Here is a 25,195-nt window from a genome sequence, read left to right on the forward strand (position 1 = left end):
AAATAATAATTACAATAATTGCAGATCTTAATAAAATATTTTTAAATTTGATTTACACTATTTAAAAAAAAAAATGGCTTCCTACAAACTAAACACAAAAACATTAAATAAAAAAAATAAAAAATGTTACTATCATAAAGGCCATTTTTAAAAGTCAAATTCTGCAAGTCAAGTTACGTCCCATGATATTTCACTAGGTTAAAAATAAATGATTATGGTAACATCGTTTTGTATGTTACCACGAGGTATTTCAAAAGCGTTTGAAAAACATCCCGCCACCTTTGTGTCCTCGAAATGTAAACATTTTTTAAGTGTACTTTTTTAATAAAGCAGAATTAATTCCCTGTAGTGATTTGCAACCACAGATTTCATTCGTTATCAATGCGCCGAGCATCATTTCGAAATAATTGTAAAAGGTTCCATGATTTGATACACACGTGTGTCAGAATACCTGAAAAAGCGTTCACTATCACATTCTGACGCCCTAAAGTTTGTTTGCTGGTAGGCCTGAAAATTAGAATAACGCAATATTATATAATAGAGAATCACGAACTTGTCATTTTATCTTTGTAGATATGCATTAAAACACCATATTTTTCACAAAATACGTGTAATAATTACACGTTCGTTAATTTATTGTAATTTATTTTTGGGGTATTATGCCGTGTTGCGCTACCTCCTTTCTTAGCCAACATTTCGGACAGCATTACAGTGTCCATCAGAGATAGCGTTATCACGGCATAATATCACAAAAATAAACCATTATAATAAGTCGTGAAAATCTCAAATCATGTGCGTTAGTTAAATTCTTTAAAAAATTTTGTGAAAAAATCATCATCGTCGGTAAAGTGGAGATTAAGGATTTAATAAACTTCAAAATGCAACTTTGTAAACGTATTTATTATACTTCTTAGAGTATGTACAGAATTTGTAGAAAAAAAATGTTATTTGGGTTTCAGGTATTTGAATAAAATGGTGCGCTGAAACGTGCGTTGTTTATTATATTATCCGAAAAACAAACACACATATTCTTAATCTATATGATTTTTTTATCATTGTTAGAAGATTTTTCAACATTATTATACTGCGCAACTTTTGAGGCCTGACGTATTCGAAGTTTTCGACTATGACTACCTTTCCTATTGAATCCGTATGTATTTCTTTCACACCACGTGAGTATGCAGAGATTAAATATGCAGGTAGCCAGAATACACTATAAATAATGACATTATGCTACAACTGGCTGTTTTGAACCGTGAAGTGTTTCTGCATACACATAAGCCTAGGCATAGCAGTATTTTGATTTACAGACAACTCCCTGTGAATTAAGCCAAATGGAAGTAAAATATCATATTTTGTCTTTAAAAATGTCAGCACTCAATAATGCAAACTTTGTAGACTTCTACTACAAGCAATACCTCAAATATCAGGACCATCGACATTTCAACGTCATTTACAGACAATTTAGCAACTACCTTTTGACGCACGTCACAAAATAGTAAAACTGCCCCCCATGATTTTTTTATACTTACATAGGCCTCAAATAAAGCCTAAAAACGCATTTAAGTGAAATTTAGCTTTAGCAATTACATTTATTCTTAATTTCTCTAGCAAGCGTTGAAACAGACGGCCCTAAATTGATAAAACGCATTTAGGTGAAATTTAACTTTAGCCATTACTTTTATTCTTACTTTTACTCTAGCAATCTTTGAAACAGATGCCCCTAAATTAACGTCATCAATTAATGCGTAGATTATAACGTACGTTACTTGAATGTTTAAAACGATTTATTTTAGATGGAATTAAACATTTATGGCAGTCTATTTTATATACGACTACTAAAAATATGTCTAAGTTATGTTACATAAAGTGCATTAATAAATGCAATGAAATGGCGGCTGATTATCTGCAGAATTACAAATTTTCAAAAATACAATATAACGAATCTGGCATTTCCTCTAACGTAAGATAAAAAATACAGTGTGTGGCAAGCCTACGCACAACGGAAGTGAAACTTTTAGTATTCTTCTCTCTCTCTTTTCATTTCATATTATTATTATTCAGAATGCTGTACATTATAGTTTTAAAAAGCATTAATTTATTTATAGGCGTGTTGTTAACAAATGAACGTTTAACTAGATTCCTAATATTGACATATTTATAAGTAGCATGTGATAAAAAAAAATTAAAATTTATAAAAATATGGGATTTGAACCCGGGTCCTGCATAACGAGTGTCGAACGCTCTGCCTCTAGACCACGAGGAGAGGTATCTCACGTGACGAGAACCGCGTATAACGTGTACTCCTCAATTGACTTTCAACGTGTTAATTTAATTACGGATAAATGGTGTGATATTCTAATTATTAAATCAATATTCTGATTGGTGTACCTAATTTTTGTGTATTTTCTGCCGTGCTACGGTATGTGTTATAGTTAGTTTGTTATTTAGTGAAGGTAACCGAAGGCCTTCCCGTTTCACGGTGTGGCGTCTGTTGTGCGGGTGGGCGCTGTGCAGTGGGTGCATTTCGATGCACATTATTCATAGCCTGAATAATGCAACTGCACCAGATGCAAACACAACACGGAACCGGGCGGCAATAAGGGGAACGCTTGGTTACCCTTTGCGACGGACACTGCTGCATACTGCACTCGACTGAATTTTGGAGTGGGAGTAGGGCGACCATCCCGCCGGGAATCCGACCGGGAATGTGCATGAAATGGAATAAAAAATGAACGTTTCACTGGTTTTTCTGACCGAAATAAAAAAAATCTAATTATTTTGCGGCTGCATTTCGAAACAACTTCATGGTGGTCAAATATGAACTCGAATAAAGATTTTGTATCCATTAATAATATTATTGTGGACCAGTAATGTATTAAACCTTTTTTTTACATTCAACTTTAGGGTTATACTTTTTAGCAAAAGGGGGTAAGAATTTCTTAAAACATGATTATTAGTGGTAGAGTATTTTTTAAAGTTTTTCTATAAGTGTTTGAAAACGTGTGTAAAATATCCGATATATATAAAATAGAAGCACTTTCCAGCAAACTCAAATGGACTTACTATATTAAAAAAGTTGTCGATAAACTGATACACCTAAATTAAATATTAAAATACCTGAGCAATATTGTTAATCTAAGAACCATGATGCTTTTGTATGACGCATCGGTGTTTTCATCAATTTCCTATGGAATAATCTTCGTTTCTGAAAAAAAAATTGAAAAACCAAAAAGTCACCAAAGTCCAAAATATTATTAAAATTTTGTACTTCAAACACTGTCAGGAATCACTGGTTAAGGTAAGACCATTACTTCCCTTAGCACCCTGTATATAAATAAATCATATAATATGTCAATAGTATAGCTTTCTCTGTTTTCTCACAAATAATGTTTTACATTTATATGCCTCATGCATTATGTTAATTTTTTTGTTATTTAAACACATAAACTTTTTTCACTTTATCACGCCCTAAATCACGTTAAAAACATGAAAGAGCCCATTAGAGCATTGATAATTAGTAAATAAATAAATGGACAAATCAGCATAGACAATACTGTCACTAAAAGTGGGAATAGAAGGTATTTTTTTTTCTTTTGCACTAATTAATTAGTGCAAAAAAATAACCAACTTTAGTTTTGTAGAAATTAATTTTAATTTTAAGTGGCAAATATTTATAATAAAAACTTTTTATGTTCAAAAAAACATTTTGATATATGTAAATATTATTTGGTTTCAACAATTTTCCAAAAAAGTTTTATTTTTATTTTATTAATTTTCTAACTTTTTCGAATGAATTGTTCCGTGCTTTCTCACTTTCTTTTAAATTCCCCAGATTGTACTTTCTAGTAGAGAGAACAATAAATCACCTATTTTTTAGTTTTCCCTCTCTAAATAAATATCCTCTGTTCCATCAAGCCTTATCTAAAATAGCCTCAATTCCCATCTCTTCTAAGTCTGAACTCGACTGAGATCCTCCATATAATTATGACATTATCCCATTAGGAAAAAAAATGAATACATAAATTCACCTTCCTTCTCTCCATAATTTGAAACTCTGGGGGCCAAGAACAATACTCTTTAAGGGTGAAAGTCAGAAATACTTGGAGAAAAATATGTTAATAATTATTTAAAAATAACTTCCATAAATTCCGTCTTTATATTATGTTCTTAAAATATATGTATATTGATATCTGGGTATCTTTGTAAAAACCTGATCAGCGTTTAAATGAAGAAAACATTTGTGTAGGTACGCTAACTTTTTTAATTATATTTTTTATTCGAGCATTTTGAAAAACCTTAGTTTGCATTTTTTTCGCACATAAACAGGAGGGGTAATGAGGCACATGGTATGTCGTTCAGATGGAAAAGCGTTCGCGGGGTGCCCCGCGTGAGTGCCCCGCAGTGCTCTGACCCACCGGAGGGGCTCGAGGGGCCCCAGCCGCTGAAACCAGCTTCAGAGAGGGTTTTGCCTGAAACATTCAAATGTTAAATTTTCCAAAGCTTTTCCACCTACCAACAGCCATTGGTATCGCGTTATTCCCATCGAAATGACCTTTGATTTTGAGCAAAGAATTTTGAAAAAATACTTAATGCACCGCTGGAAAGAACCTTTGTTTGTAATGAAAATGTTTAATAATAAAAATATTCCAATCTGCAATAGATTTAAAGTAAAAAATATATGAAATCCCCTTATCCCTTTTTATTGTATTTCGCTTATTATTATTTGTGTTATTTCACTAGTATCATTTCCATACAGAAACAACAAAACCTTGATTTACGTATGGTGTGAACATTTCAAATTGGAGTTCATTGGATATCCATGCACATCCCAATGGCAATTTCAATAACGTAATAATTTTTAACAATCTATCAAACAATAAATAAAGTCAAGCTACTATGATAATACGGGCCGCACGTAACACAGCTTGGATTCTTTGAGATTTGGGGCTTATACGAGACGCACGCATTACAGCCTTGAAGCGTCGGTACTTTTCATCGATGCATTTATTTCAAACTGGCACAGATTCGTTAAAAATCACTTGATATTATGATTCCAATCCTGAAAAAGTCAATTTTAATAATGTTCTGTCAAAATATTATATTATAGGTAGATATTTATCGCTTGTCTGAATGTAAACAAACAAACAGTTCCAATTTTCTAGAACTATCGGGGTGGCTCTATAAAGCTCTTGCCTATATTTATTTATGTGTTTATATTTATATTTTAAATGCATATTTACAGAATAAAAAATTCCAACAACAAAGATACATTATACAAATACACATAATTGCCTAATTAGCGATTTAAATTTATTAATTCTCATCTGGAAAATGTCGATGTCAGAGGCTAGTGAGTTTAGAAGGACTATCATCTATATACATAAACGCAGCGCGCCGCGCCAGCTGCTCAGTCTAGTACCTGCTATTATTAATTCTCTCACAGACGCAAAAATTACAATCGCTACTGGTGATACTCGCGTCTCCGGTTGGTCCAAGACCGACTAGCGTGCACACAATAGTACTCACTTTTTTCAAGTCAACAACTCACTACGACTTGTGACTGGAGAGACTCGCGGGTCCCTTTACACCTCTCACACAACATGAAGCCTCCTCCCGCATGCCGTCAGACATTATCTTAGGAAAAATGGAAGATTTTTGATCTTCGCCACCAGATGACCACAACATCATCAAGCCTCCGTCCACACAGCGTTGACTACAGATTCACATCCGCAAGTTTCCAGGCTGGTGCGTATGGCCCGTATTTGCCGCAAGTCTCGAGTATTATCGTAGTACAACTACAGACAGAATAAAGCTGGATGCATAATTCAGACAAACTTATAGATATACTGATCATCCACCTTCATGAACTTGAGATAAAATTAAGATAAAAAAAAACAAACGCAAATATTGCAAAATTGTCTAGCATTATAGTAACAAAATGGATTTCCTGCTAACCGAACCAAAATCGGAAATAAAATGCCAATACTTGGCAGTTTAATTAAAATTTATTCATATACTTCATGTGCGTGTACATTTTAATAACATGCAAATATGAGCTAATTCTCAGGTAACAGTTTTTTTCCAACCAACACAGTTCTTTTTGATGTACGATTGCGATCAACAGTAAGCAAATAATGAAGAGAAGTCGAAAAAATAACAACACTAATAGCCGCCCATATATCTCATTCTCAAACTACATACACCTCTTTTTCTTCGAATTGTTAGTCTGAATATATATATTCAGACTAACCCGTACCAAGAATTGTACTAATTAATTGGCAAAAAGATTAACATAAAAAACAGTGTTTTCCTTACCATCGACTGTCCTATGCTCTCCAGGAGTCATCAAGTCACTAAAACCCACCATAACGTGATCCTTGTTAAAGCTTTTTTGATTTGTACTTTCCGCATATTCGATAAATCTGTCTGTGCAAAATTTAGCTTCCTCAACGCTGTTAAGGATGATGAGATGCGCATTTTCAGCTGCACATACTTTAAACGCATCGTTCCAAGAGCTTTCGGTGGAATGTAGTTTGTAGCAGCTGCCTGACATTGATGAGTAGTTTTTATATCCTGTAATAGAAAAATGGAATTTGCTTTTATAATTAAAACTAATAAATGATCACTTTGTAATCCGAAGGTCAAATCGCAAGAAGAAAACAATGGGAGAAAGCAACTAAAATGAGACACTACAAAGCGTTCAGAAATAGTTAACACTACGGACTTACTAGTTGGACTAAACAAAACACTGTGACTTTAGTAGACATAAGAAACTCTTGGGAGTGGATCACATCAATAATTATGCAGGATGTATGTGAAGAGAGAAGAAATGCTGCTCAATCTATAAATAGTATTAAAATCAAAAATTATCTAGTTATCGGTATCGATAGTAGTTCCGACCTCCTTAAAGTCATCCACATATGATTTTCCGCCTACTATGATGTTAGCAGGAAGAATTCAAAATTATTTTCAGTTTATTTGTAGCTTTAGAATTTAGAATTTAAGCATAATTATTTTTATTTTTAAATACCATGGCTGGACGTCATAGCCATACACCTGGTGGCAAACTTCAATAAATTGACTAGCATTTTGTCAAAGGACAATGATCCCATGGACTGAATGCTAGAAGTAGCTCTGCAAACCCGTACAAAGAAATGTAATAATAAATAGATTTTTTTGTACCAGCATCATAAGTCCTGCATTCTCGACATGCCGTGAGAGCACTAGGGTCCGTTATCCGTTTTGAAGTGTCTTTCTCGCACATAAACAGGAGGGCCAATGAGGCACATGGTATATCATTCAACTGGAAGAATCCGCGGGGGGTGCCAGGGTGCTGTGTGAGTGCGCCGCAGTGCTCCGCCCCGCCAGAGGGGCTCGTCGCACCCCAGTCGCTGAAACCTGCTTCCGAGAGGGTCTTTCCTGAAATGAATAGATATCTTCTAACTAATGAAAAGGAGTATATTAAACACAAGTAAAAACCTTTGAGAAATAAAAATAATACTAATAATATTTGGATGATTTGTACATCGTCATTTTTGTGCAAAATCACCTCAAGGGCACTGAAGACACATGTATATATTAAATTCACTAAAAAGTTGTCCTTACCGTCGATTGTCCTATGTTCTCCTGGAGTCATTAAGTCATTAAAGCCCACCATAACGTGATCCTTGTTAAAGTTACTCAGTGGAGTACTTTTAACATACTCCATGAATATTTTGGTGCAAAGTTTTGCTTCCTCGGCGCTGTTCAAGATGATAAGGTGCGCTTGGTCGGCTGCACATACTTTTAACGCATCGTTCCAGACCCTGGGAGTGGTGTAAAGTTTATAAAAACGGTCTGGTATCGATGGATACCTCTTATATCCTGTAACATTTAAGATACATATTTGGTATTCACTCGTTCTGCCTACCCTTGCCGTGATGGTGAGTTAGTTATTTTAGTTTTTGTTAACGTACCTGGAGAACAAGCATCACACACCGCTTGCGGTTTGTTATTTTTTGGCATAGAGGGAGAACTGAGTCCCCTTTCGTCATGTGATACCTTTCTCTCACACATGAACAGAAGTGTTGACTCGCAGGGATAGTCATTCAGCTTTCTACCCAAGCCAACATACAGAGTGCCACAGTGTTCGTTATTTTGGTAGTTGTCAGGCTGCCCGTCCTGCCATTCATTGTAGCCCGCTTTATCCAGCGTCTGTCCTGCAATATCACCACATGACTTGACCAAAACAGTTGGAACACTTGTCAAAAGCAGTAAAATTTTCGGAGCCCAAAGACGACCTCAGTGAATATAAATAGGGTTAAATGTTAAACTACATGCTATTATTGAAAACAACTGTACATGACAAATAAATTATCGAGATATAGATAGAGCTCTGGGTGGGTGGTGAAGTCGTTTAAATTTCTTTACATGGCAACTGCCGAAATTTATTTCACTTAAACGCACATAGGGCGTTACATACAATTTTTTTTAAATTCTATAAAAATAAAGAGTTCACATAATATATAATAATATGCAGATTACATAAAATATAAGATTTAACAATGCTTAGGTTAACAAAATATAGATAACATGAAACATGAGAGTTTACGAAACGTAGGTAACATGAAATTTAAGTAAGTGAAATAAAAATAGATGATCTGCCAATATCCTCCAAATCAATTGAATAAAAAAAGTGTGAAATTGTCGTTCGTATTAGCTTATAAACTATGTTTTCAATTAGTCAATTCAATTAGTTTATTCCTTTAAAAACATTACATTTTATTTCGTTTTTAAGTACATTTGTAAAATGGTATTACATAATAAGTAAGCGGTGTATCAACTATACCAGCATCAATAGAGCTTGCCTTTTAAAGGCAGCTTCAGCGATGCTTAATATGTCGATATTCGAATTAATTCTGTTCAACAGCAAGACTGCTCTCCCCACCGGCATGACCATTGGCAAGTTAGTCCTGCAAGCCGGGAGACAAAACAGTCTATGCTGTCGGTGACGGAGATAACCATCAGGAACATAGAGACTAATACTCTCCATGATAGTGGGATTTTCAAACCATCCACAAATCAGTTTGAAGAAGTGTGATACAATATGCACATTTCTTCTGACCCGTAGATAGTTCATACCGATCATGCCCAAGAGAAAGTCAGTAGGATAGAGCCACGGGTAGTAGCCATACTCCCTCAGGTAGAGGAATCTTAGAAATTTTTTCTGCACTCTCTCCAACACGAGGGAATACTTCACCTGATGTGGACTTCAAACCATCGACCCACTCTCAAGCCTACTCCTAACCAACGCAATGTATAGCACTTGGAGAACCCGGGTGTCTCTAAAATTCCTCGCAGTGCGTAGAACGAAGCCCAGCATTTTCAGTGAAGCACTACACGTCATTTCAATATGAGTATGAAATGTCAGCCTACTATCAAACATGATGCCAAGATCTTTCATAGTGGAGACACGTTTTAAACTTTGGGCATTCATGGTATACCGGTAAAACCAAGTATGACGTGCCCGTGTGAAAGAAAGAATGAAACATTTAGAAACATTGAATTCGATCCGATTCCGTTTACTTCAGTCAACAATTCTATTAATATCCGATTGGAGTCGAATGCAGTCTTCTAAAGTTTTAATTTTAAAGAATAGTTTTAGGTCATCAGCAAAAAGAAGTGACCTGGAATGCAGAATATTTTCTGTAATATCGTTAATAAAAATCAGAAAGAGGAGCGGTCCTAAATTAGAGCCTTGTGGAACGCCTGAGAGCACAAGGAATAATTTTGCCAAAAATATTCCATGAGATACAAATTTTTGATTAATAACTTAATTAACAATCTCTATTACGCTATTAGGATAAGAATCGACAAAAGGTCTAATAGAAAAACATTTATATCCATGTAAACATTTCATTAAACTGAGTTTAAATTTTTGACACTGATTGGCAGCGGTAAATATCGATTGAACTATACTTATTAACAAGTCTGTGTAATCTTTGAATAGGCGAGTTTACGAAATAACTGTTAGCAGATTTTTTAACATTATACAAGGCGTCTAATCGATTGTCCCGTGTAGGTACTCGCAACGAAATAACGCTTGTTAAATCAATGGCGTCCAGTCTGCCATTCGATATTTTGAATAGAAATACCATATCAGTCACTGTGCACCGTGTCGGTTAAGTTTAGAAAGTTCATTAAAAAAAGTTTTTAAAAGCACTGTGAAATGAAATTAGTTTTTTTTTCTAAAAAGAGATATTAAACATCATATTAAACTAATTGACAACTCAAGAGCTATTTCTCTCCTCTCCATAAAAACCATTTTTTTCCTATTTTGTTATTATTTTTTATATTTCCGATTTTATGTCCGGGTTAAATCTTCCCCACAGGAAAAACTAAACCCTTCCACACACTTTTCCACAAATGTTCATCTAGTCAATCAACATTATGCAAGTGCATTATATAAGCAAAATAAATACAAAACAACGCAAGAACAACTCGTCAACTCACTAGAGATCAAATGGGAAAATAATTCACCGACTCAGATATTTTCATATCAGAGGGTTCGGCTCGGTAGAACTCCTAACAGGGCCTTTAAATCCTACTGATACCTCAACATAAATAGTTAAAAAAATTTTTCGTTATCCTACATGTATTCAAAATGACCGACTTTTGCATCATTATATTTAAATTGTTTGATATATCTAATACGCCTAAATTTTTTATGTGACAGCTAGGTATAATGCCAGTAGCCGAAATAACGAATGGTAATATTTTTATAATGAGAATGCCAAATTCTTTTGATCTCATTTCCTAAATCTGTGTATTTTCTTATTTTTTTTATATGTATTTTTTCTTTAACAATATTATAATTTTTCTTATTTTTATACCTATGTTTAAATTTTCGAATTTGATATTTTTTAGCATATACAAAAGTTGTTACGGCTCCGTCTTATGTTAAAAAAAAGAGGATTACTAAAGATGGTTTGAAAAGGAGATTTTTTATTTTTTATTTTTTTTTTTTTTTTTTATTTTAGCGACTATATAAAATAATTGTTACATACAAAATATAATGATGAAATTAAGTATAAAATATTGTATTTCTTAGTCCTCCTCACTAGGGGGTCCTGTGCCGAGGCGGACTAAAGTTATTTAAATATGGTTTATTTGTCTTCTATGTCGTTTTTAGTGTCTTCTATGTCGTTTTTAGTGTCTTCTATATCGTTTTTAGTGTTTTCTTAGGGTTTTTTCATTGACCTCTTTCAGCCATGTTTTTATTAATGATTTGTATTCATTAGGATTTTTTATTAGTTTTATGTCTTGGGGAAGGATGTTATGGAGTTTTGTTGCAAAGTATGTATAGTTTCTTTGTCCGAATGTGGTTTTATAACTTGGAATATTTTTTATATCATTTTTGTTCGATCTAGTGTTATGCATACACAGTCTAGTAGAGGATTTGTTATTTTTGAAGAGCTTCAATAATATATTTTTGGCATATATTTGCTGTACATTTGGTACGTCAAAGGAATTGAATATTTCAATTGAAGGCGTTCTAATTGGTACTTTCAATATGGTCTTTATGATTCCTTTTTGAATCGTATTCAGGTTGTGTAGGTACGTATGTGTAGCAGATCCCCATCCTATGATTCCATATTCAATCCGAGAATGACATAATGCGTAGTAGACCTTTTTCATATCCTTTTTATTTAATACGTTTCTTAGATTTTTAAAGAAATATATAAGGCTTGTGAGTTTTTCCGTAATACCTTTGATGTGTAGGTCCCATCTAAGATTTTCGTCGATTATTACTCCGAGATATTTTATGTTTTGTGTTTTTTCGATGACGGGGCAGAAACATTGTATATTATTTCCATGGCATTCGTGTAGTTTTAGTTCTAGTGATTTTATTGGTTGGCTCCTTGCGTTTATTGAAAATGTTATATATTTTGTTTTGCTTATATTAAGGGTAAGCGAGTTGATTTTAAGCCAATTTTGAAGTGCACTAAGCCCCTTTTCAGCCTCATTAAATGTATCCGTCCAATTTTCTTCTTGAAATAATAAAACAGTATCATCAGCAAAACTGATTATGTTTCCTTTAATGGTAAGGTTAGTTAATTCGTTGATATAGATAATGAATAGGATCGGTCCCAGTACACTTCCTTGAGGAACGCCATAGTTTAAAGATAGTAGTTTGCTCTTTTGTTTGCCAATTTGTACTTGTTGTTCTCGCCCTGTTATATATGACTCTAATAAGTTCATTGTTGTTTCGGCCATTCCTATTTTTTTTAGCTTAGTTAGTAATATTTTATGGTCTATTGTGTCAAAAGCTTTTTGAAGATCTATGAATAAAGCCAAACACTTTTTCCTTCATCTATGTTTTTTATGGCTATGCTTGTTAGATTTTCTATGGCATCATTGGTGCTTAGATTTTCCCTAAAGCCATATTGGGATGGTGATAATAATTTGTTTTGTTCAAGAAAAAGAACAATTTGCTTCTTCATTACAGTTTCCAAGATTTTTGAAAAGGAGCTTAAGAGACTTATGGGTCGGTAGTTATATATATCCTTTTTGTTACCACTTTTATGTATAGGTATAACTGATGCTTTTTTAAGGCATGAGGGGAATACATTTGTAGATATAGACAGATTGACCAAGTATGTCAAAGGGAAGGTCAGTTCATTTTGGAGTTGTTTTATTGTTTTATTTGAGATTATATCATTTCCCGATGATTTATTAACATTGAGGGATACAATTGCGTTTCTGATTTCAGTATTGGTTACATTAGTTAACTTTAAATTATCTATCTGGTTCATACTTTCCTTTTCTTCTGGTAAAATGCTAGTTTTTGGATGTCTGATTTTCTTTGCCAATTTTGACCCTATATTTGTAAAAAATTCGTTTACGTATTCGAGAATTTTGTCCGGATGCTTTTCGAAAGAGATTTGGGTATTTTCAATTGTTAGTTCATCTATGCTTTTGTTATGGGATGATTTTGCACTTGTAATTTCATTAATGATCTTCCATAATTTGCGTGGGTCATTGTTACATTCGTCTATTTTTTTCTTATAATAATTTTCTTTGACATTGCGTACAACATTTTTGCAAATATTTCTGTATCTTTTATAATATCGTTGTATAAAAATATCACAAGGATTTAAACTAACTTTCCTGTGTAGTTCATCTCTTTTTCTAATGCAATTTATAACGCTTTGGGTTATCCATGGTTTAAGATGTTGATTTTTATGTGAAATCTTTTTTTCTATTGATTTGGTATTTGACATGATGGTATGAGTTATATATTCAATGAATGTACTCCAGGCACTATTTGTATCAAGGTTCTCCAGTAGGTTTATCCAGTTTGTATTTAGTAATTGTTGTTTTACTTCATTCCATATGGTTTCTGTCTTCTGCACGATAATTGGGTAGGGCTGCGATCTTTGTATTTTCTTTTTTGTAATAGATAAAATTGTTGTATAGTGGTTGGTTATAGTAGAGGTGAATATGATAGAGTTGGTTGGTTTAACAGTCTTACTGAATATGTGGTCGATGCAAGATTTGCTGTCATTTGTAACACGCGTAGGTTTATTTATCAAACTTTCAAGTCCGTGGGCGGCCAGTGTTTGCAGATAATCAGTTCTATTTGGATGACCGTTTTCTAGTATGTCAATATTTATATCTCCGATGAGGAAGACATTTTTTTTGTGTTTTAGAAGATTGAGTTCATTAGAAAGCGTTTCAAGAAACTGATTAATATTAGTTGTAGCTAGTGATCGATACAGAGCTAATATAGTGGTTTCATCACCCACTTTGATTTTCAAACAGTTTGCGTTTGGGAATTTTATTTCATTGACTTCAGTTTTAGTGTCATCTTTAATGTACACTATCACACCATCATTTTTTGTGTAATTCAAATTGGTTGCATATGAGGTGTAATTATTAATATGTAAGGGTGAATATTTTTTATCCTTTATCCAGCACTCAGTGAGGATAATTATATCAAGATTAATTTTTAGATTCTTAATTAGTATTTGAAGTTCATCGAAGTTTTTGTTGATACTTCGTATATTTTTATTTAATATATTAAAATTGTTTTTAAGAGTTAGCAGTTCATCTGGTTTGTTTGTAGTTATTGTTTCCTTATCCATGTTCTCAGTAGGTATTTCAGTTTGGTGTGTTCAAGTAAGTGATTTGTTATATTAATTTATCGAGGTCGTCCAGATGATTTACGTACAAAATTTTTTGATCATGACCTTTACGAACCATTATTTTCCCATTTTTGATCCAAACAAATTCATAATTTTTTTCTTTGGCTAGTTGCTTTGCTTTCCAAAGCAACTCTTTTTTGTAGGGACTTATTACTTCACCTATGTACACTTTATGATACATATATATTTGAATATTTATATTCAAACAATATTTGGGATTGCGCTAATATTAAAAAAATATATCATACTTAATAAGCAACTGTTGTGAAAATACTTAAAAATGCACAAAATATTTAAAACAGAGCAGAGATTTTTTTTTTAAATAACGCATTTTTTCGTACCTTACAAATGCGTTTTTTATAATTTTTGGAGCATATTTTGCAATTTTTTTTCTATCGAATGAATCTTATATTCGGAATTAGGCACCTGAACAATATTATACTATCCTCAAAAATAACATATTTTTTTAATAGCTTAAAGAATTCAAGGGAAGTATGCGTGGTCTTAAATTATTATGTTTATATCTTACGGGAATTAAATAGTAATCTTCAAAACATACCGTCGATTGTCATATATTGTCCTGGAATTACCAATTCATTGAATCCAAGCCAAATAACATGTCTGACAAAGTTGTTGGCTATCGTTTTTCCAGCATATTCATTGAACATGTCCAAACAACGTTGAGCCTCCTCTACATTGTTGAGGATCACAAGATGACCTTGTTCGGCCGAGCAGACTTTAAAGGCGTCGTGCCAGGACCGCGGTGTGGTGTGGAGTTTATAACAACGGTCATCAATCGGCAAAAACTTTTTGTATTCTGAAAAAAAACGTAGTGGTTAGTACTGGGCAAATTAAAGGTGTGGTAAAAGTAATGATTTCAAAATCAGTCAATGTCAAAGTTGTTATATAAATTCACCATCAATCACCAAAGATTTTGTAATTTCAAGCTTCAAAACTCACGCAAAAAATATTTTTTAATATATTCATACTCATATCGTAGTTTCCACAATCCGCATTAACTGTTAGAGTGGTAAGGGTTTTTTTACAGATAAACCGGCTCTCAATCTCACAGGGTCCGTCAGAGTACTGCCCGTCCCGCAGCATCCGTACGCAGTCTTTTCCCTTGCCTGGGTTGGGGTCTGGGTGGTTCAAATATAATTCTGATGATGAAATACCTGCAAAAGTACTAGCGGAGTGAGTTAAAGAAGAGGCTATATTTAGAAGGTTTTGAGGTTATGAGTCATCCGATTAGAATACAGTAGATATTTTAAAAATTAAGTAATTTTTCACAGGTATTTTAGAAGGTTCTTTTGATAAACATTTTTTTCTTTTTAGTATTGCGTTACTCCAAAAAATATTTTGAATATTTTTGAAATACCAACTATTACAAAAATTAACTTTGCTTTGTTTGTAATTTTTCAAAATTATAAAAATACATAATTTCGGTGGAGAGTCTCTGTCAAATTCCGGTTCAATGACTCTAGAACTGGAAATTGCTGTGATTTTGATTCAGACAAGCGATAAAGTAGGTACCAAAATTATTTTCGGAACAAATAAATCTAAATTGTAAACGTTGTGTATTTTTTTGTTTATGTCGCAATTTCTCAAGTTAAATAACGGGGTTCAAATGAAAGGTAAATTTCTGATCATTTTTTGAAAGGCAATGATCCTAAGGCAAATGTTTTTTTTGTGAATACTTTCAGCCTCACAAATCCTGTTCATGTTGTAATATCCCGTGTTTTTCATATTACAGTGCTATATTTTTGTAGTTTCAAAATATACTTATGTTTTGAGGTATTTCTAGCCACGTTATCTTTTAATTTGGGTGGAATGACTTGAATGAGTCTGAATAAATGAGTTTTCAGTTTAGTTATTTTTTAGATTATATAGTAGTCTAGTGTCATGCTTGGACTAAGCCTGGAGAACAATTTCGTTATTTAAACCTTTATAAGGATCTAGGACTCTTGAACTAATAGCTCTTACGAATGAACTCAATGAAAAGGGTACAGTATTTTTTAAATGCATAAATACCATTTATAGCCACGTAGTTCAGTTCGGTGAATAAGTCATGAAGTCCGATCCACACATTGCTGGTGGTGCTGGCCATGTAGGTTAGCAAGGTACCCATCTCTTCCTCAGAGGTTGGCACCACGAGCTCAGCGCCTTCAAAGGAGCACATAGACACCGCCTCTCTCCAGCTAAGCGTTGCCTTGTGTTCTTTGAAGAATGCTTTAAAGGTGTCGGAGTAAAAGTAATCATTTCTGAAAAATGGATCCGGTTCTTCCGCTGATGCGACTAGAAAAAACACTCAAAAAGTTGAAAATATTTGTTTTAAACGCTGAATTATTACACGGTGTACCGTCCCACCAGTGTACCCAAAATCTCTAATAGTACCGTCTTTTAAGACGACTCGGTTGCTTTGAAATACCTCAACGGGGCACATAAAAAGAACTCCCTCCGCTTATTTTTATTATTTTATTTTATATTATAGAAACAATCAGTACATGATTTACAGAGATGAAACAATATACAGGAATAAGATACTTCATGTTGTGTACCTATGATATGTTTCCTTGTAATGTCTGCTTAGTGTTATGTTTATTCCTTAATTACCAGGTGACTTGATTAGTTTATAGGTGTGTGTGTGATGTGTGTAATGTATGTGTGAGTGTTTGTGTGTGTGTGTATCTATATGTATGCGCATTGAATACTTTAAATTATTGACATGATGCCACGTTTGAATTTGGGCAGTGAATCCGAAAAAATGTCAATGTTAGAGTTAAGACAAATATTATTTAGAGTATGAAGAGCTCGGTTAATTGTCAAATTAGATGCTGCATTTGTTTTATAATTTAGCGTGTGGAATAGCACTGTATGTCGTGTACGTCTCAAAGGTGTGTTAAAGTTAATAAGGGACAGAAGTTCAGTACAGTCAATCTCATTGTTTAAAATTCTGTGTATAAATATTGAGTCAGCTATTGCTCGTCTTCGCTGCAAAGTTTCAAATGTACACTCAAAATTATTGTTGAATCTGTAGTTAATATATTTTATAATTTTTTTTTGGATTCGTTCTATACTATCTATGTAAAGTTTATATTGTGGATTCCAAATAGGCGATGCATATTCCAGTGTACTTCTGACTAATGCGAAATATAACATTACAATTGTACGCGGATTACTAAATATTTTACTTACACGTAGCACGAAATCAAGCATTTTATACGACCTATTAGGCTGGCCGCATACATACGTTTTCCGTATTCGATTTCCGAATTCGTTTTCCGTATTCGGAATTCCGTGAGACTAGCGCAAACGTTCGTTTTTCTGCATTCGGAATGTATAAACGTCAGTACCAGTGTTGCCAACGGATCTTGACCTAATGTCGCCGTTTCTCATACATAAGGTAGCCTAGAGTAGCCGAATTTGCAGTTAGGTGGGACATGTTTAAAATTGATGTTTTTACGTGTTAAAATTGATGTTTTTGAAGTAGCCTAATTGGCGACCAGTCGTCTTTTAGATTTTTTCGGCGTCGATTCTCGTTCTGAGTAGCCTAAATGGCGATATTTTTTATTTTTTATTTTATTTATAGAATACATGATAATACAATAATACATTTTCTTACATGTGATACATTAACTGCATTTCACTGCATAAATGGTACAATTATAACGTCTTAGGCTTTATTACCTGTAATTGTTATAAATAAATGTACAAATTATATATAAATAAATAAATAAATAAAAATAAATAAATTAAATCACCACACTAGGCGACTGCCTGTCTCGTGGCGACCAATGGTATATAGTTAGTATGTGAGGTCTAGTGTTAACATATGAATTAAATATTTATACATGTTTAAAGTATGAAAGATTATATTAGAATGAATTATAATGGAAATAGAAAATATAAAAATGTTAAAGTAGAAAGCAGAAGACAAAAAAAAGGAAAATAAAAAGAATAAAGAAGAAATAAAAATAAAAGAAAAAAAATTTAGAAGTCTAAGACATGCTATTATGCAGGAAAAGATCAAATACATAACTCTCTTTTCTGGTTGTGTAAGTGTACATGCATGTATGAGCGCGTAAATACGCGTGTACACGCATACATCCACACACACACTTATTCATATTTATAGATGCATACATATTCATACAAAGATATACAAATATATATGTATACATACATACATACACATATATACACGGTGTCCGGAAACTCGTAGTACAAGCGGGATATATCGCCCTCGTTGGCAACACTGTTCATTATATCGCACCCGCACCGCGTGCATCGGACGTATTCCTTGTATTTGAATCGCAACACGATAATGTGTGAGGCAGAAACATTAATATTGGCTGTTGAAAAATACCCCTGCCTGTGGGATATTCATGATAACGACTATCACAACAGAGATGTCAAAGATTTGGCCTGGGAGAATGTACTGACCAGTGTTGCCAACAAGGGCGATATATCGCCATTTAGGCTACTCAGAGCGAGAATCGGCGCCGAAAAGATCTAAAAGGCGACTGGTCGCCAATTAAGCTACTTCAAAAACATCAATTTTAATTTCCGAACGTTTGCGTCGGCACAAACAAAATGTATGCAAGAGCTGCGTTCCACATGACGTCATTAGGTTTTTTCCATTCGGTTTCTCCGAACGCGCCGGCTTGCATTCGGAACGTGCGTAAGGAATTTGTTCCGTTCGGAACTAAAACGAACGTGTGCGGCAGTTAATGTATTTTCTACTGATTCCGTGCATTCGGATGTCCGAATACGGAAAACGAATTCGGAAATCGAATACGGAAAACGTATGTATGCGGCCAGCCTTAACGATTGATTCAATGTGCTTATTAAATATAAGTTAAAACATGGTGAAATTTCATGGAATTTCAGAATGCTCTCGATGTATCTAAAATGTGCTATATACGTCTTATTGTTGTTATTAAGTTGTCGTAAAAAGAAATACTAATTTAGAAAATAGATAAAAGTATCTTTGCAATGTTTGTATTTAAAATTAACATGGATATTTATAAAAATATTTTTTTAATATCAAATATGAAAATTTGTAATCATTCGCATTGACAATTTTTGGTTATATTCATGTATTCATAATTATTTATCTTTCCGACGATGAACAAATCACAAATCTACGCATTATTAGAAAAAAGGTAAAAATAAAAATTTTGTACGTTTAATGTATAACAAATTGTATGAAACGGTTGAAATTTAATCATTTGTGGTCACTTACCATATACACAAGAAGTTGTGACGAACGCAAATCCCAGTACGAAGAGTAAACTCCTACACATTATTTATTTAATTTTTGATGGACCTTCAACTTTCACGAAGTGTACCGATGAGGAATGGCGCAAAACAAATTTAACCGTGGAGAAGCTGATAAACTGTTTACTGTATTGAATACTTCTTCACAAAAAAACTTTATATAACAAGAAACCACAGATTGAAGAAGCTCCCAAGAAATGCAATGTAGGCGTGTTTCTTGTAAGCTTTAAAATTCAAACATAGAACTGTGTTTCTTAATCATTCTGAAATTTTCATTTCGATAAAATGGAATGGCTATATACAATGTCAGGCAAATTGAAGAGTTCTTCCTCAAGAACTTGAAGAAAAAAATACATCTCTTGATTTTGTAAAAAAATAGGTCCGTGCAAATTTTCAAATCGCTTGTGAAGGATTATTCCTCACTGCGACTATTTCTTTTGCTAGTTTGCAGTCCTTATTCCAGCAATAAACACGTGCACTGCATGCTTGAACTGGGGATTAATTATTATTTTAATGTTTTTTATGTTATTTTTGTATTCATCATGTTACACTGCAAATAAATATCTTAAAAAATCAAACATTTATTTGTATTTTTAGGTTTATTTCCCTAGTAAAAAACAAACATTTTAGGCCTAAAAATAAAAATAAACTTTTTTTAATGTACGCAAAATATAAAATCTAAGCAAAAAACAATTTACAAACCATTTTTTTAAATAATCATTTAATACTTAATCAAGCATAAAATATGGTATACATATCTAAGGTATTAAAAGTGTAGAACCAAAAAGTACAAATAAGTCAGTGGCGACATTGGTTTGCATTCAAACTACATGCAAGGCAGTTCTAGTGGTATTATCTATTCACTGCATGAATTATTAAAACACACTCCAGAAAAGCGCAACCAATTATAATATAAATTATTTACGATTAGTTTTCTCCGATTCGACATAACCCTGTGATAACCCGTAGTGAGATTGTCAATAATTATGGTTGATTTTTTTTATTTCACCTGCGTTTTAAATAAATAAATGGCCTCCTAAACTGTTAATGCGTTTGTTTTATTTTGTTACATGAACCGTTGATATTACTAGAATTTTAATAATAACAAAAAAAGGTAGTCAGGCAAAGCTACAATAATGCAGCATATCTGCAGGTACTACAATTTGTCTTTAATTTAATAAACATAACACATTATAATTATTTTCTTGTTAAATTTTTGATAGTATTACTTGCTACGAAAAAAATCTTGGATCATAACTGTATAAGTCGTAAATTTATGTAAGTTGATAATCACAATTTCACACAAAGTTTTTCAATAAACGCAAATAGTTATTAGCCCAATCAATAACATGCGTCTTAGGTGGCATTTTGGTATGGTCTGTTTGATAGTACTTATTTATCTATTTATTGATTAACGCCCTTTTTCGGGGCTTTTACATATGAACATTAATAAATATGCATTATTTATTGTACATAACTGAATTGCATCATTTACAATATTTTATATTTGTTTAAAGACAAATTGAAAATGTCCACTGACTCCATTAGTGTTCTGGGCAAAGAGGAATACATATGGTAGTTAGTCCCAAAATTTCTGCACTGAAATAAATCCTGACTTCTAGTATTACTTTGTTGAATACGGAAGCTTATCAATTATAGCAATACCGGACTATCTACTAAATCATTTAGAATTTTATATAGAAATACCAGGTCAGTGAAAATTATTCTGTCTGACCATTTGAGCATATTCATATAATTCAACATATTGTTGTAGTTCAACCTAATTTCAGGAATACCCATTTTAAAATTTATAAAACGTAAGAATTTTTTTTTATTTTTTCATCAGCTTGTACATGTATATTGTAATGTGGGTTTCAGACAGGAGAATTGTACTCAAGTTGACTTCTTACATAGGCAAAATAAAACAATTTAATACACTTTATAATGTTAAAAATTCTGGTTAGCCTAGTTGTAAATCCCAACATGTTTAAGCCCATATTAGAGATATCTGTATAATTATAATTTTTGTACTAATTATAGTATGGTCATAATTATTCCAAAAGGATTTTTCGTTGCTTCTTGACTGTCCATAATTTCTCAAAATGAGGCCCCACATTTGAGAATTTCAAAACAAGTTGTCACACGATACAATTAAATTTCTGTTAAATCTGCACACAAGTAAGAAATAAAACCACACTCAAAATATTTCCATCAGGGAAAATAAAAAAAATGTAGTGAGCCGGGTTTTTATTATTCGTAGAAATTTATTACAATATACGTAACTCAATTAAAATAATTCAATAAAATAATAACTCAATTTAACTTCTTTTAAAAAAATTTCTATTTGAATTACACTTTTGTTTTCGGTAAGGAATGAATGCAACTCTTGGAAGCTGAAATAAACTTTCCATCATCTGATCTAGCTTATGCTCGTCAGATATACCCGCTGTCGGTGACAATCAAAGATATTAGAAGAACGAGATGTGCTATGCGCAGTTCGTACTGAGTGGAATTGTTTTGCCGAGTGTCGCCGATTTTGTTCACCAATACTACTGCACACCTTCGCTTGCGCTAAGGTATCCGCACTAATACATAGAACAGATTTCTGTGCGTACACGTCCCGATACCGTTCAAAGTACCCTAATTAGGTAGTACTCCGGCTGCGGTCCGGCGGCCAACATAGCATATCTCGTTCTTCTAATATCTTTGGTGACAATGCATTCTACTGGTAGCAATCACTTACACTCACGCGGATATATACGAATTTCACAAAATAAATTTCGGTCATACCCGATCGGCATTTGGTGAGATTGGTAGAGTTGTCGACTCCAGTTACTGTGTGGACTGGTTCAATTCTCGGTCAAACAAATTCTTTTATTTTATTTTAAAAGACATTTTAAAATAGATTTATCTACTTATTATCGTATTAAAATTAAATTGTTTTTTAAGAGTTGATTTTTCGATAAACTTGTCGAAATCCGCTGCACCGTTAGTACGCAAAAATATATAAATAGCACTTGGTTTCAACACATTCATACATACACAAACACCTCACGTTTTCTCAGAAATTATAGATGTTTTCAACTGCACGGAATTTAGTTACAAGAAGGCTATAATAACATACCTCAGTAATAATAACAATTAAGTTTAGCATAATACCATTCTTCTGTATGGGTTCTGTATAATTTAAATATTGATTAATATTTCACTGAATTATTATGTTCATATTATAAAAACGTTTGTAAAAACACTTATGGGCGTATAGTAAATAAATAAATAATGCAGGCTGCTCCTTCCTGATTAAGGTTTTCTATGGTGTCTCTTAATAGAACAGGCGAATGCGGAGGAATTCCTAAGAATAGGCCATGGCCGACTCCTTCCTACTCCCAACACAACACAAACAGACATGTATGTAATATATGGTCGCGGTTGGCTACTGTTGCTGATGCTTGGGTTGATTATGATGCAAAAACATGCAATTTGAGTAGGGTTTTTTTTAGGAAACAATTTTTTCCCTACCGAGAAAATACAAGGCCTCTAAATCTATAAAGCCAGGTAACATTTTAAACACTCAAAAAATTATGAGGCGCATATGACGCCGTTCTATTTGTATAAAGAACATTAAGAGGAATCCCGGTAATTCAGAAACTTATTTAATAGGTATTTAGCCCAATTATTGCTATTCCGCTCTGTGCTACGGTCAGTCATCGTGCTGTAGATGTGTGAGTGTGCGAAGAAAAACTCCGCCGAGAAAGTCCGCCAAATAATTATTCCTTTGGCGCTTCGTTTTGTGGTATCATATTACATCGATGTTTTGCCGGCCGCGGCTAGTCGCAAGTCGCTACAGGATTATCTGCATGTGTGTGGAGTGGAGACAAGAATAAACAATCAATTTTTTGTGACGGGACGTTCCATCCTTAGCCACCTAAATAAGCTATTATATACATATTGTCAGGGTTAAAATCCAGAAAGATAAATGGGGACTACGTTTGTATGGAAAAATCAACGCCCGGTTACGTCTTAACTTTAAATTTAATAAATTTAAATGATTCACCGCCTCATGGAAAATAAGAATCTAGAAATTGAAAAAAAAAATAATCCTTGGTTTTAAGGCGAAGCTTAATGCCAAATCACTATTTTGATTAATCTTTATAACGAACTGGTGTACATAATGAATACAAAAAAAATATGCTTTAGATAAATTGAAGGTTTTCCTATCGCTTCGCTTGAGTAGAATACAAATAAATATATAAATTACTCAATAAAAAATATAAATGCAAACTACTAAAAAAATATTTTTTCAACAGAAATGTTAAACGCGTAAAGGAAACAACTTTTTAAAAATACATTAGGTATTATAGCTAAGATTATTATCTGTTACAGTTTCACTTGATTAACTTTTTTGCTTTCTTATAAAATTATTTACAAAATAAATAAAAACCAGTTATTTGCTTGAAATCGAACGTTTCTAGACTCTGTTTGTCAAGCTATTTTAATGCCTATTACCTACAATATAAGTTATATCAAGAATATACACATTTTTGGCTTATAGCTTCCTCTTAACTTAAGCACAAGAAATAAAAAAAATTATGTGGTGGGAGATGGTAAAAGATGCATTTTTTGAATTAATATATATATTTTTTTTTACTATGTTTGGGTAGAAAAGCGGAGGGTACATAATGTAAAATGTTATGTTTACCTATAAATTTGTATCCAAATTGCATACGAAAAGGACACGTGCATGAGTAGACAATTTCATATTGATTTCTTGAGCTTGCTCAAGCAAGCTCAAGAAATCAATATGAAATTGCTAAAGATTTGAAAAATTTATTATCTTGTAATTTGCAACAATATTTAATCACATCATATTTTTATCGCACATAAACAAGAGGTTTGGTTGATTGATCCTTTATTAGTCTCATTGGATTCAACCGAAAACCGTTTCAGCCGAACAAGCGTAAATTTGAGTGATATTTACGCAACAGGTAAATTTTGGCAATAATTCTGAACTAAAAAATTTATTTCTCTGCCAGAACACTTTTAATTTTGATTGACGATAAATGATTAGCGATTCCCACACCAGCAAACAAATTACGACCTCCAACAATTACACCACTGTTGGAAGTGAATACATAATATTATGATATATTATGGTACCTAATACAATAAAACCCCTTCAGTGAACCCCAGCGTAAATTGTTATATTTGATTTTATACATTAACCCCACACAGGAGGCCTTGAGAAAATATATTCTCTGAGGGCGCAGATGAGTCGAGGGACCAGTTGGAGAGGTGAAAAGGTCTCCCCAAAACAGCCTCCCCCTACCGGAATGGTGATCCGGGAACCCCTGCTACATCACCAAACGTAGCGAACCGTGGGGTGACCTGTGGCAGAGGTATTGGTTATCCAATAAATGGGTCCTGGGGCTGCGGTACCCAAACCCGCATTCCAAATTGTAAAGACATTTGTCATAATTTTTATACCGTACTTATAAATTCGTATATGCATTATCACAAAAACGGTTAGGATTATTGACACAATATCAATTGACAATAAAATAATATTTAAAATGAAAATATTTGTAGAAAATTTGACTTTAATCGGATAATATTTGGATTTGCACAATCAAAATAAACTTTAAGTGGATATTCGGGATTTTTAAGATACGTATGCTCAAATGCAACCAATCATAAGGGTGTGTTATTTGGGTCATCCCTAATTTGTG

The 25,195-nt window shown here is 33.2% G+C and overlaps 1 protein-coding gene across 1 annotated transcript; it reads right to left on the bottom strand.

Annotated features, from left to right (window-relative positions):
• Window positions 1–881: 881 nt before the first annotated feature.
• On the bottom strand, window positions 882–19,588 carry LOC149413597 (C-type mannose receptor 2-like). Its single transcript, XM_089644375.1, has 9 exons — window positions 19,435–19,588; window positions 16,221–16,484; window positions 15,179–15,364; window positions 14,749–15,006; window positions 7,959–8,201; window positions 7,609–7,866; window positions 7,186–7,422; window positions 6,319–6,576; window positions 882–4,472 (listed from the first exon to the last, which is right to left on the bottom strand). The coding sequence occupies exons 1-9, from the start codon at window positions 19,493–19,495 to the stop codon at window positions 4,300–4,302; spliced, it is 1,938 nt and encodes a 645-aa protein (XP_089500501.1). The 5' UTR covers window positions 19,496–19,588; the 3' UTR covers window positions 882–4,299.
• Window positions 19,589–25,195: the final 5,607 nt, after the last annotated feature.

This window comes from Hesperophylax consimilis, chromosome 21 (assembly GCF_061612785.1).
Source record: "Hesperophylax consimilis isolate HC1 chromosome 21, BYU_Hcon_1.0, whole genome shotgun sequence".
In the NCBI taxonomy this organism is placed as follows: domain Eukaryota; kingdom Metazoa; phylum Arthropoda; class Insecta; order Trichoptera; family Limnephilidae; genus Hesperophylax; species Hesperophylax consimilis.

Bases quoted from the DNA above. Each gene is read 5' to 3' on its own strand.
- LOC149413597 (XM_089644375.1), bottom strand. From the start codon at position 19,495: ATGTGTAGGAGTTTACTCTTCGTACTGGGATTTGCGTTCGTCACAACT. The intron at 15,007-15,178 runs GTATGAATATAT...GTTTTTTTTCAG, and splicing joins TTGTGGAAACTACGATATGA to AATACAAAAAGTTTTTGCCG. The intron at 4,473-6,318 runs GTAAGGAAAACA...TGAATGTTTCAG, and splicing joins AGAGCATAGGACAGTCGATG to GCAAAACCCTCTCTGAAGCT.